Here is a 13,323-nt window from a genome sequence, read left to right on the forward strand (position 1 = left end):
TCTATCTATCTATCTATCTATCTATCTATCTATCTATCTATCTATCTATCTATCTATCTATCTATCTATCTATCTCATATCTATCTATCTATCTATCTATCTATCTATCTATCTATCTATCTATCTATCTATCTATCTATCTATCTATCTATCTATCTATCTATCTATCTATCTATCTCTCTCATATCTATCTATCTATCTATCTATCTATCTATCTATCTATCTATCTATCTATCTATCTATCTATCTCATATCTATCTCATATCTATCTATCTATCTATCTATCTATCTATCTATCTATCTATCTATCTATCTATCTATCTATCTATCTATCTATCTATCTATCTATCTATCTATCTATCTATCTATCTATCTATCTATCTATCTCATATCTATCTCATATCTATCTCATATCTATCTCATATCTATCTCATATCTATCTATCTATCTATCTATCTATCTATCTATCTATCTATCTATCTATCTATCTATCTATCTATCTATCTATCTATCTATCTATCTCTCTATCTATCTTCTACACAGATGTAGCAATGGTAAACCCGTCACCTAAAGCTCGGTCCTCACATTGCAGTTAAAGGGCATTTTCTCCCTTGAACAATAGCAAAACTGCTGCATTTTGCCACGATTTTTTGGCAAAATTTCAGACAAAATGGTACGGGTTTTGCCAAGGTTCGTGTCAAAAAATGCTCTTTGACCACAATGTGTGGGGGAGGCCGTTAAATGATGGCGGCTCAGGGCAAGGGTCTACATACCACAGAGACCGCCCATGCAGCTGTTACGGGGCCCATAGAGAGGTGGGGCACACCCTGGGCTGTTGTTGTCCTATTTAAATGGGTGGTAAGAACTTGCACAGGAAAGTGGAAAATGTACTTATCTCAAGAAAACGGCAATCTTGGCAGCAGGACCTCCTGTTACAAGTGCTTAAAAGTGTGGTGGTGTCAGGCAGCACCTGAAAGCAGCCACATTTTTGTCTTTGCTCTAAGACCCACCATCCTTTATGTATGCCACTACTACAGGGCAAATACCTCTTTCACCTATGTGATAATCTGTTCCTGAATAGCAGCCCTTACATGTGCCCCCCCCCCCCTCCCTGTGTCAGTAAGGCACCAGCAATACCCCCATGTATCAGTGGGGGGCCTGCAATTTGATATGGGGTAAGCAAAACTAGACAACCTCATTAACTCTTTTGCCTTTTCCGCTCATTTCTTTATCTTTTGCTTCATGCCTTGCCCTGTTTCATTCACTGATTCCTTTATCCTGACTCCTAGGGATGGATTAAGCTTGGTGGAACCCCCTTCTCCAGTAGTAGTATCATATAATTGATGGCTGAATTATGCTAGACATGTCAACAGCGTCTAACCGCAGCCAAATGTGTATGAGGACAGCCAACGCATGTCCTGGTGTAAACAGGAATTGCCATGATGGATTCTAACATACCAGATCATTTGTTCATCTGAGAGATAAGCGGAGCCAGATATGTCTGTCTGCTGCTTATCTCCAAATTCCTATGGCAATAAAAATGCACCACTAAATTGTTTCTAGTTAGCAGTGCATCCAGTTTATTGGAGCTACAGTGAAGGAAATAAGTATTTGATCCCTTGCTGATTTTGTAAGTTTGCCCACTGTCAAAGTCATGAACAGTCTAGAATTTCTAGGCTAGGTTAATTTTACCAGTGAGAGATAGATTATATTAAAAAAAAACAGAAAATCACATAGTCAAAATGATATATATTTATTTGCATTGTGCACAGAGAAATAAGTATTTGATCCCCTACCAACCATTAAGAGTTCAGCCTCCTCCAGACCAGTTACACGCTCCAAATCAACTTGGTGCCTGCATTAAATACAGCTCTTACATGGTCACCTGTATAAAAGACTCCTGTCCACTGACTCAATTAATCAGTCTGACTCTAACCTCTACAACATGGGCAAGGCCAAAGAGCTTTCTAAGGATGTCAGGGACAAGATCATAGACCTGCACAAGGCTGGAATGGGCTACAAAACCATAAGTAAGATGCTGGGTGAGAAGGAGACAACTGTTGGTGCAATAGTAAGAAAATGGAAGACATACAAAATGACTGTCAATCGACATCGATCTGGGGCTCCATGCAAAATCTCACCTCGTGGGGTATCCTTGATCCTGAGGAAGGTGAGAGCTCAGCTGAAAACTACACGGGGGGAACTTGTTAATGATCTCAAGGCAGCTGGGACCACAGTCACCAAGAAAACCATTGGTAACACATTACGCCGTAATGGACTAAAATCCTGCAGTGCCCGCAAGGTCCCCCTGCTCAAGAAGGCACATGTACAGGCCCGTCTGAAGTTTGCAAATGAACATCTGGATGATTCTGAGAGTGAATGGGAGAAGGTGCTGTGGTCAGATGAGACTAAAATTTAGCTCTTTGGCATTAACTCAACTCGCCGTTTTTGGAGGAAGAGAAATGCTGCCTATGACCCAAAGAACACCGTCCCCACTGTCAAGCATGGAGGTGGAAACATTATGTTTTGGGGGTGTTTCTCTGCTAAGGGCACAGGACTACTTCACCGCATCAATGGGAGAATGGATGGAGCCATGTACTGTCAAATCCTGAGTGACAACCTCCTTCCCTCCACCAGGACATTAAAAATGGTTCGTGGCTGGGTCTTCCAGCACGACAATGACCCGAAACATACAGCCAAGGCAACAAAGGAGTGGCTCAAAAAGAAGCACATTAAGGTCATGGAGTGGCCTAGCCAGTCTCCAGACCTTAATCCCATCGAAAACTTATGGAGGGAGCTGAAGATCCGAGTTGCCAAGCGACAGCCTCGAAATCTTAATGATTTACAGATGATCTGCAAAGAGGAGTGGGCCAAAATTGCATCTAACATGTGTGCAAACCTCATCATCAACTACAAAAAACGTCTGACTGCTGTGCTTGCCAACAAGGGTTTTGCCACCAAGTATTAAGTCTTGTTTGCCAAAGGGATCAAATACTTATTTCTCTGTGCACAATGCAAATAAATATATATAATTTTGACTATGTGATTTTCTTTTTTTTTTATATATATAATCTATCTCTCACTGGTAAAATTAACCTAGCCTAAAAATTCTAGACTGTTCATGTCTTTGACAGTGGGCAAACTTACAAAATCAGCAAGGGATCAAATACTTATTTCCTTCACTGTATATACACGAAGAACAGTGCTGTCCACACATATGAAAGGAGTTGTCCAGTTTAGAAAACCCATTTCCATACACCCTATTAGGGAATTCTGAGCTAATAGCGGGGGGGGGGGGGTCCTCTGTTCAGGATCCTCATTTCTTGGCCAGAGTGGAAAGTGATCACAAAGAACAACATCACTCGCTCTGGAGGACCTGTCCTTTCTTACATTACACAAACAACACATTCATAGGAATGGACACTGTGTAATGCTTCATTTCTCCTGTGGTGGTGCTGCAGGGAAACTGAACACTTACTGTCAGGTTCCCCCACAGATTACAGCTGATCGCCGGGGGTCCCAGCAGGGGGACACTTTGTGATCTGCTTATCATCAGGGGACCCTTCTAACAAGTAGGGAGATCCCCTTTAACATCTTAAAATTTGTGTATTGTTGAAGGTGCACTTTAATTCTTTCCAAACATCCAAGTCTTGCTGCTGGGAGTGTCTTAGAATTACTGGAGGGAACTGGGTGATGGAGGTCCCCAAGGTGGTGGGGGGGAACGTGTCTACTCCTTGTTCTCACCCTATAATTCGAGCCTGCTAACACCCCTGCCTAAACTTTATTCTGGTCTTTGTAGGAAAGAAAGGGTTAATCAGTATCATTTTATACACCGGTTGATTATTCCAAAAGCGTAAAAAAAAGTAAAATCTATTAATTACATGTTCATCGGATCCACCAAACGTGATCGACAACCATTTCATCTTCTCGGTGTATATGACACCCCCCCCCCCAAACACCACCTGACACCTCATCCATCCACCTCAGTAAAAAATCCACCTTTCAAAGCCCCGGTGTCTTACGTCAAATTAGGTGCGAGCCCATAAATCACCGGCCTCGTTGCCTCGGTCATCTCCTCCACCAAGAGTTGACCCTTTCCTAACTCCTTGAGTTACTTTCTTTCATTGGCTATGCCACATTTGCTGTAACAGTTTGTAGCGAGGGCCTGGGAGACAGTCAATTTCTTGCCTATGAACCTTGAAGAATGACATCAATGCAAAGTGTCTCGCATTAGGAATTCAGTGGGGATGGAACCATTGGCTCGTCATCTGTCTTCTTGGAGGGGAGCGATGTTTCCTATGTCGTCATACAACGCTATATAAGATTTGACGCTTTAATGATAAACCTGGCAACCAAAGGAGAATCAGAGAAGCTGCCTCCTGCTATATCAGCTCCCGGGTCCAGCAGCCATGCACAAGCTCCTGTCCTGCGGGCTCATCCTTGCCATTGTCTTCAGCCCACTCCGATCACTTCCGATCCTGGACCCCAATGAGATCTCCTTCCGAATACCAGGTAAGAATAATTATATCTTTATTATACCTTTCCCCCAAATGAAGGTTAAACCACTAAACGTCTTGATATCCTGCAGCCAATTCCTAATGATTAATCCTACAGAAGGGTCAAGGACGTTTTAAATGCCGAAAATAAATTGCTTTATAGTCTGGAATTAAATATCTCCATTAGCCTCGTATTTAAGGAATATATTCACGTAATTTTCATTATTTTTTTTTTATGCTGAGGGTACTTACTTTTTTAAGATATTACAGTAATAAGAAATTAAGTGAATATTCCAGACTGTATAAGTGATGGATAATTTAAGGAGTTGGAATAACAAAGTCACTTTCCTTTTTTTTTTTATTACTAGTTTAGATTTTTTTCTCTTGACAATAAATGGTAGGAAACAGCATAGCAACAAAGTTGCTAAAAATATTTTACTGTAAAACTTGCATTCAAATTTTACATTTCTGTATATATTATTTGCTGAATTATTAATATATTATTCTTTTTTATTTTATATATTTATTAAGTTTTTTATGTTATTTTTTATATTTATTTCTAACTATTGATCTTGAATTTTTTTAAATTCATTTCTGCATTTATCTGATTTATTCATATGCTCTGTAATAAATACTTTCAAACATCCATAATCCAATAATTAGCATCGTACAAATGTAACTAATATTATTAATAATAATAAAAATAATAATAAGTGGAGAATATATATAGAAAAAAATAATATATACTAATAATAAGTGTAGAATATATATATAATTATGATAATAATAAAAATAATAAGTGGAGAATATATATAGAAAAAAATAATATATAATAATAATAATAATAATAATAAGTGAAGAATATATATAGAAAAAAATAATATATACTAATAATAAGTGTAGAATATATATATAATTATGATAATAATAAAAATAATAAGTGGAGAATATATATAGAAAAAAATAATATATACTAATAATAATAATAATAAGTGAAGAATATATATATAATTATGATAATAATAATAATAATAATTAAAAAAAAAAAATCCTTTATTCTGTAATCCAATAATTGTTTCCAGTACAGAACATGTTTTCTTGGGGGGGGGGGGTCATCCAGGAGGTTCTCCCCCCTTATTGAAGTGTTTTATATACTTTCCTATGACGGTCAAGTAATCCAGAATATTTGATAATCCAATTATGTCCCTTTTGATGCCAAATTACTTTTTTCTTTACTGTATTATAATTTTTTATTAATTTAATTAAGTATTTATTTTTTGCATTCAAAATCAGGCAGATTTCACATATTTATTTTTATTGCCTATATGACACCAACATATTCCGCAGCGCTGTACAGAGATTGTCACCACTCACATTAGTCCCGTTCCCCAATAGAGGTCACAATCTAATTTCCTACACACACATGGGATCATATTAAGGGGAAGCCAACTAACCTATGACTACGTCTTTGGAGTGTGGGTGGAGTGGGTACCTGGAGGAAACCCCCTGCAGACACATACCCATAAATCTCCCGGCAGATTTGAAGGGGTTCCCCAGATTGTATGACGCGGTGGTAGCACAAACACATTTTCTCTCCATACAACCATATAGGAGTTATGGAAGCCATCGAATGAGAGGAACGGGCGACTAGTGCTCGTGGGGGTCCGGGTGTTTTAACATTTATCACCTGTCCTAGGTGTAGCTGATACGTTTTGTTTGTAGGAAAACCCCTTTAAATTTTCTACATTTTTACAAAGGTTACTATATGCTATTGCTTTCTGTTATCAGACAAAAGGGAAACTGAATGAAGTATCATCTAATAAAACTGATTAAGTTCTATCACATCCTCGACCCCATTAACTCAGACGTACTAATAATTGTGACTCATTCACTGCAACAGCAAAGTCATCCTTCATTATAAATAGTGGCGGGAGGGGTCATGTAGCCAAAATTCCTCCCTCTTGATTTGTGAAGGAACAATATAGCCACAGGTGCGGTGTCCCTCAATGTTCATGTCATGTGACTGCACATAGACCGCACCTGGCAGTACCTCCATCATGTGTGTGGTCACATGACACACCTTTACGTTTCTTGTTTTCTGCTCCTTACACTATATGTTGCATTTCTTCTATTATATTGTTTTGTATTTAACTTTTGTTGTTCTTAACCTCTGGAAGTAAATAGGAATGTTTCCATTCACTGACAGCAAGAAGAGATCTTTAAAGCTGTAAGGAACTGATGCACAACGTCTATTAGAAAATTGCAAAACTTTTTAATTATGCAATGATTAAACTTCATATATAAAACATAATGGCTAACTACTGCTCTTTGTTATCAACCTCGTACATTTGTATAAAGATTGTCATTCACTATCAAAATAATTTTACGCTTCTATCTTCGCTTTATTATTTGTTGCTGCATGGATCATTTCTTAATCTTCTTGGTCACTTTGTGAAACCACAGTCACAAACTAAAGGAGGAGGAGCATGACAAAGAAATTCTCTCTTTGATGTTCTTTGAACCTTTGTGTCATGCTCCGCCCCCTCACTCACTGTAGAAGTATTCCTTTAAGAATGATAATTTCATTCATTCTGGGTCGTATTCTGCTGATGCACCATTTCTAGTTCTATTTTGTACTGGTTTAGAAAGCTGATATTTGATTGGTTGCCATTGGTTATCGCAGGTTTTGCGCACATTTTCTCCGCACTTATGTCTTAGCTTATTATTATTTTGCGGCGATGCTTGCTTTACAGTCGTTTATTATTCCGTTTTCCTTTTGACAGATTCAAAGATGGATTTTGGAGATGTGAGCAGTTGGGTCGACACTCACTTATTACAGAATCTGCCTTCATTTCTGGACAAGGGCAGAGACACAGATATTAATACAGATGACATTTTCAGCAAAGAAGGTACAGTACACGAAACGATTCAAGTGAATGTCGCTTTCCAAAAGGGGAAGGCACACATACACCGAAGTAGAAATGAAAGTCATTAGTTAAGCAGTCCCTCGTGTTCAGTAATTTGAGGAAGAAGCTCCAGGTATTCCAAGGTCCAGTTGAGAAGTCCCTAGCCTTCAGTGGTTTGGTGGAGTTGTCTCTGCTTTTCAGTGGTTTGGTGGAGCTGTCTCTGGTCTTCAGTGGTTTGGTGGAGTTGTCTCTAGTCTTCAGTAGTTTGGTGAAGCTGCCTCAGGTCTTCAGTGGTTTGGTGGAGTTGTCTCTAGTCTTCAGTGGTTTAGTGGAGCTGTCTCTGGTCTTCAGTGGTTTGGTGGAGCTGTCTCTGCTCTTCAGTGGTTTGGTGGAGCTGTCTCTGGTCTTCAGTGGTTTGGTGGAGCTGTCTCTGGTCTTCAGTGGTTTGGTGGAGTTGTCTCTAGTCTTCAGTGGTTTAGTGGAGCTGTCTCTGGTCTTCAGTGGTTTGGTGGAGCTGTCTCTGCTCTTCAGTGTTTTGGTGGAGCTGTCTCTGGTCTTCAGTGGTTTGGTGGAGCTGTCTCTGCTCTTCAGTAGTTTGGTGGAGCTGCCTCTGGTTTTCAGTGATTTGGTGGAGCTGCCTCTGGTCTTCAGTGATTTAATGGAGAAGTTTGTGGTGCACAATTTTTTGTTGGAGCAGTCTCTGATAGTCAGTGTTTTGGCGAAGACGTCCAAGTATTTAGTAGTTTGGTGGAGGAGGGTCTGGTTTTCAGGGGCTTGTTGGGGCAGCCCTGTTTAGTAGAGAGGTCCTCATTATTGAGTGGTTTAAAGGAGCAATACCTAATATTCAGTGATTTGGTGGAGTAGTCCCTGATGTTTAGTGGTTAGGTGGAGCAGTCCCTGTGTCCATCTGCGAGACCCCTAATTCTACAGATGCTGGCATAGATGCATCATGAGGAATCTCCACCAACTTTCCACATTAGAAGTCAGAGTGAGCCATGTGATTTGTTTATACTTTTGGTAATCAGAATAAACCTGATCCTGGAAACATATAAAATATAATACAAACTATTATCTCATGTTATAAAGCTCCAACATATTCTGCAGAACTGTCCACAAAATGTATTATGTAGTTACATTAGTACAAGTCCCCAGCTGAGTGTACAGCATAGTTTTTCTCATACAAACAAATAGAACTAGGCAAACAGACCTACATATAAAAAAACTGAATCATTTGTACTTTTACTGAATTGTCGCAGGATAAATATATTTCTCTTTTTATTAGGCATCAGTCTTGGAACTTATAATATGGACGATGTCATAAAAGAGGTAAGTTCCAGTCACTGTATAAACTGATAAACTGACAAGTATTATAGTAGTTATATTCTTGTACATAGGGGACAGTATTATACTAGTTATATTCTTGTATATAGGGGACAGTATTATAGTAGTTATATTCTTGTATATAGGAGCAGTATTATAGTAGTTATATTCGTGTATATAGGAGCAGTATTATAGTAGTTATATTCTTGTACATAGGAGCAGTATTATAGTAGTTATATTCTTGTATATAGGGGGCAGTATTATAGTAGTTATATTCTTGTATATAGGGGCAGTATTATAGTAGTTATATTCTTGTATATAGGGGCAGTATTATAGTAGTTATATTCTTGTATATAGGGGACAGTATTATAGTAGTTATATTCTTGTATATAGGAGCAGTATTATAGTAGTTATATTCGTGTGTATATAGGAGCAGTATAAGGGCATGCCCACACATGGCGGAATTCCTCCGCAACTGTCCGCATCAATGCCGCACCTAATCCGGGTTGCGGATTACGGCTGCGGATCTGCACAAAATGTGCAGAAAATTGATGCGGACTAGCTGCTGCGGACTGCGGGAAAAGTGCTTCCCTTCTCCCTATCAGTGCAGGATAGAGAGAAGGGACAGCACTTTCCCTAGTGAAAGTAAACGACTTTCATACTTACCGGCCGTTGTCTTGGTGACGCGTCCCTCTTTCGGCATCCAGCCCGACCTCCCTGGATGACGCGCCAGTCCATGTGACCGCTGCAGCCTGTGCTTGGCCTGTGATTGGCTGCAGCCGTCACATGGGATGAAACGTCATCCTGGGAGGCCGGACTGGAGACAGAAGCAAGGAGTTCTCGGTAAGTACGAACTTCATTTTTTTTTACAGATACATGTATATTGGGATCGGTAGTCACTGTCCCGGGTGCAGAAACAGTTACTGCCGATCGCTTAACTCTTTCAGCACCCTGGACAGTGACTATTTACTGACGTCTCCTAGCAACGCTCCCGTCATTACGGGAGCCCCATTGACTTCCTCAGTCTGGCTGTAGACCTAGAAATACATAGGTCCAGCCAGAATGAAGAAATGTCAAGTTAAAAAAGCAAGACGTATCCGCAGCACACATGACATGTGCATGACAGCTGCGGACTTCATTGCGGAACTTTGAATCTCCATTGAAGTCAATGGAGAAATTCCGCCATGAGTCCGCAACCAGTCCGCCACTGCTCCGCAAAAGACAGAGCATGCTGCGGACACCAAATTCCGCTCCGCAGCCTATGCTCCGCAGCGGAATTGTACGCATCGTGTAAACGAACACTGCTAAATTAAAGTGAAAGTCAATGGAGAAACGGCTCCGCTGCGGATTAACGCTGCGGAGTGTCCGCAGCGGAATTTAAGTGAAATTCCGCTATGTGTGAACCCGCCCTTATAGTAGTTATATTCTTGTACATAGGAGCAGTATTATAGTAGTTATATTCTTGTATATAGGAGCAGTATTATAGTAGTTATATTTGTGTAAATAGGAGCAGTATTATAGTAGTTATATTCTTGTACATAGGGGGCAGTATTATAGTAGTTATATTCTTGTACATAGGGGCAGTATTATAGTAGTTATATTCTTGTATATAGGGGGCAGTATTATAGTAGTTATATTCTTGTACATAGGGGCAGTATTATAGTAGTTATATTCTTGTATGTAGGGGGCAGTATTATAGTAGTTATATTCTTGTATATAGGGGCAGTATTATAGTTAGTTATATTCTTGTATATAGGGGGCAGTATTATAGTAGTTATATTCTTGTATATAGGGGACAGTATTATACTAGTTATATTCTTGTATATAGGGGACAGTATTATAGTAGTTATATTCTTGTATATAGGAGCAGTATTATAGTAGTTATATTCGTGTATATAGGAGCAGTATTATAGTAGTTATATTCTTGTACATAGGAGCAGTATTATAGTAGTTATATTCTTGTACATAGGGGCAGTATTATAGTAGTTATATTCTTGTATATAGGGGCAGTATTATAGTAGTTATATTCTTGTATATAGGGGACAGTATTATAGTAGTTATATTCTTGTATATAGGGGGCAGTATTATAGTAGTTATATTCTTGTACATAGGGGCAGTATTGTAGTAGTTATATTCTTGTATATAGGGGACAGTATTATACTAGTTATATTCTTGTATATAGGGGGCAGTATTATAGTAGTTATATTCTTGTATATAGGGGCAGTATTATAGTAGTTATATTCTTGTATATAGGAGCAGTATTATAGTAGTTATATTCGTGTATATAGGGGTCAGTATTATAGTAGTTATATTCTTGTATATAGGGGTCAGTATTATAGTAGTTATATTCTTGTATATAGGGGCAGTATTATAGTAGTTATATTCTTGTATATAGGAGCAGTATTATAGTAGTTATATTCTTGTATATAGGAGCAGTATTATATTAGTTATATTCTTGTACATAGGGGGCAGTATTATAGTAGTTATATTCTTGTATATAGGGGGCAGTATTATAGTAGTTATATTCTTGTATATAGGGGCAGTATTATAGTAGTTATATTCTTGTACATAGGAGCAGTATTATAGTAGTTATAGTCTTATATATAGGAGGCAGTATTATAGTAGTTATATTCTTGTATATAGGAGCAGTATTATAGTAGTTATATTCTTGTATATAGGGGGCAGTATTATAGTAGTTCTATTCTTGTATATAGGGGGCAGTATTATAGTAGTTATATTCTTGTATATAGGACCAGTATTATATTAGTTATATTCTTGTACATAGGGGGCAGTATTATAGTAGTTATATTCTTGTATATAGGGGGCAGTATTATAGTAGTTATATTCTTGTATATAGGGGGCAGTATTATGGTAGTTATATTCTTGTACATAGGAGCAGTATTATAGTAGTTATAGTCTTATATATAGGAGGCAGTATTATAGTAGTTATATTCTTGTATATAGGAGCAGTATTATAGTAGTTCTATTCTTGTATATAGGGGGCAGTATTATAGTAGTTCTATTCTTGTATATAGGGGGCAGTATTATAGTAGTTATATTCTTGTATATAGGGGGCAGTGTTATAGTAGTTATATTCTTTTATATAGGGGGCAGTATTATAGTAGTTATATTCTTGTATATAGGAGCAGTATTATAGTAGTTATATTCTTGTATATAGGGGGCAGTATTATAGTAGTTATATTCTTGTATATAGGAGCAGTATTATAGTAGTTATATTCTTGTATATAGGGGGCAGTATCCCCACTTATTTTGGCAGCTTGCACAAATTCTAATACTCAGCCGGGGGCAACATCTTGGGCATGGCAAAGGTGAAATTCAGAATAATAAAAACATTTTTTTTATTTCAGGAGTTGTTTGACAAGAAGCCACAGATATCACTATTGAGTCGACTTCAAAGAAAAGAGCGCAAACCTTATAAGAAGAGAGCAGGGAATTTATCTGAATGTTTCTGGAAATACTGTGTCTGAATGTGAAGATTGGGAAATATCTATAGGAGTTCTGCTTATTTATACACCCCTGTATTTACAATGACGCCTCATCTCAACACACGACGGAATAACGGATATAAAAACGAACTCTGCAAAATAGTTTCTTTTAAATTTCAAAAGAGTATTTTCTGTTCTGCTTATATTTGGTATAAGTTTTCTTTTCTTCAATGGAAGCGATTTAATAAAAGTAATAATGACAATAATATGTGGAATATCAAATTATTTCAAGATGCGTATGGTGAATAAATATTAAAATTATAACGACAAATAGGACAAACATGAAAATATCGCCCTGGTAGGGGTTTAAAATGATACATCACAAATTAAAAAAATGCTCATGTCCCATTAAAATTGGTCCCTCTGTATCAAGGCCCCGCCCACATTATTTCTCCTTTATTTTTCTACTACTTAATGGAGAGTACCAAAGCATTTGGGCAACTAGACAATGGTCAGAGACCTGGTGGCTGGAGGAGAACAATGGCTCAATTTAATTTTGCTCAAATAAGTGATCTCACTATAATAGTTCCATCCATAGACAGAAATATATAACATTTATAATACTCTCTTCTATCTACAAGAATATTCGTACGGTACTTATACTGCCTCCTGTATCACAAGAATATATCTACTATAATACTGCCCCTATATCCAAGAATATAACTACTATAATACAGCCCCATATATACAAGAATATAACTACTATAATACTGCCTCCTATATACAAGAATATAACTACTATAATACTGCCCCCTATATACAAGAATATAACTACTATAATACTGCCCTCTATATACAAGAATATAACTACTATAATACTGCTCCCTATATACAAGAATATAACTACTATAATACTGCCCCCTATATACAAGAATATAACTACTATAATACTGCCCCTATATACAAGAATATAATTACTATAATACTGCCCCTATATCCAAGAATATAACTACTATAATACTGCCCCTATATCCAAGAATATAACTACTATAATACTGCCTCCTATATACAAGAATATAACTACTATAATACTGCCCCCTATATACAAGAATATAACTACTATAATACTGCCCCCTATATACAAGAATATAACTA

The 13,323-nt window shown here is 37.6% G+C and overlaps 1 protein-coding gene across 2 annotated transcripts in view; it reads left to right on the forward strand.

The window, feature by feature from the left end:
• The window catches only part of LOC142661811 (urotensin-2-like), a 33,202-nt gene extending 20,779 nt beyond the window's left edge, over positions 1-12,423 (forward strand). The window contains exons 2-5 of one of the 2 annotated variants that reach the window (XM_075839406.1): positions 4,235-4,512; positions 7,280-7,405; positions 8,685-8,728; positions 12,091-12,423. In XM_075839406.1, the coding sequence (XP_075695521.1) occupies positions 4,410-4,512; positions 7,280-7,405; positions 8,685-8,728; positions 12,091-12,210 (393 nt within the window). In that variant the 5' untranslated portion in view covers positions 4,235-4,409 and the 3' untranslated portion in view covers positions 12,211-12,423. The remainder of the gene's footprint in view (positions 1-4,234; positions 4,513-7,279; positions 7,406-8,684; positions 8,729-12,090) is intronic. The other variant, XM_075839407.1, reaches the window with a different exon arrangement.
• The last annotated feature ends 900 nt before the right edge of the window (positions 12,424-13,323 follow it).

The sequence above is a fragment of the Rhinoderma darwinii genome, chromosome 10 (genome assembly GCF_050947455.1).
Source record: "Rhinoderma darwinii isolate aRhiDar2 chromosome 10, aRhiDar2.hap1, whole genome shotgun sequence".
NCBI classification, from domain to species: Eukaryota; Metazoa; Chordata; class Amphibia; order Anura; family Rhinodermatidae; genus Rhinoderma; species Rhinoderma darwinii.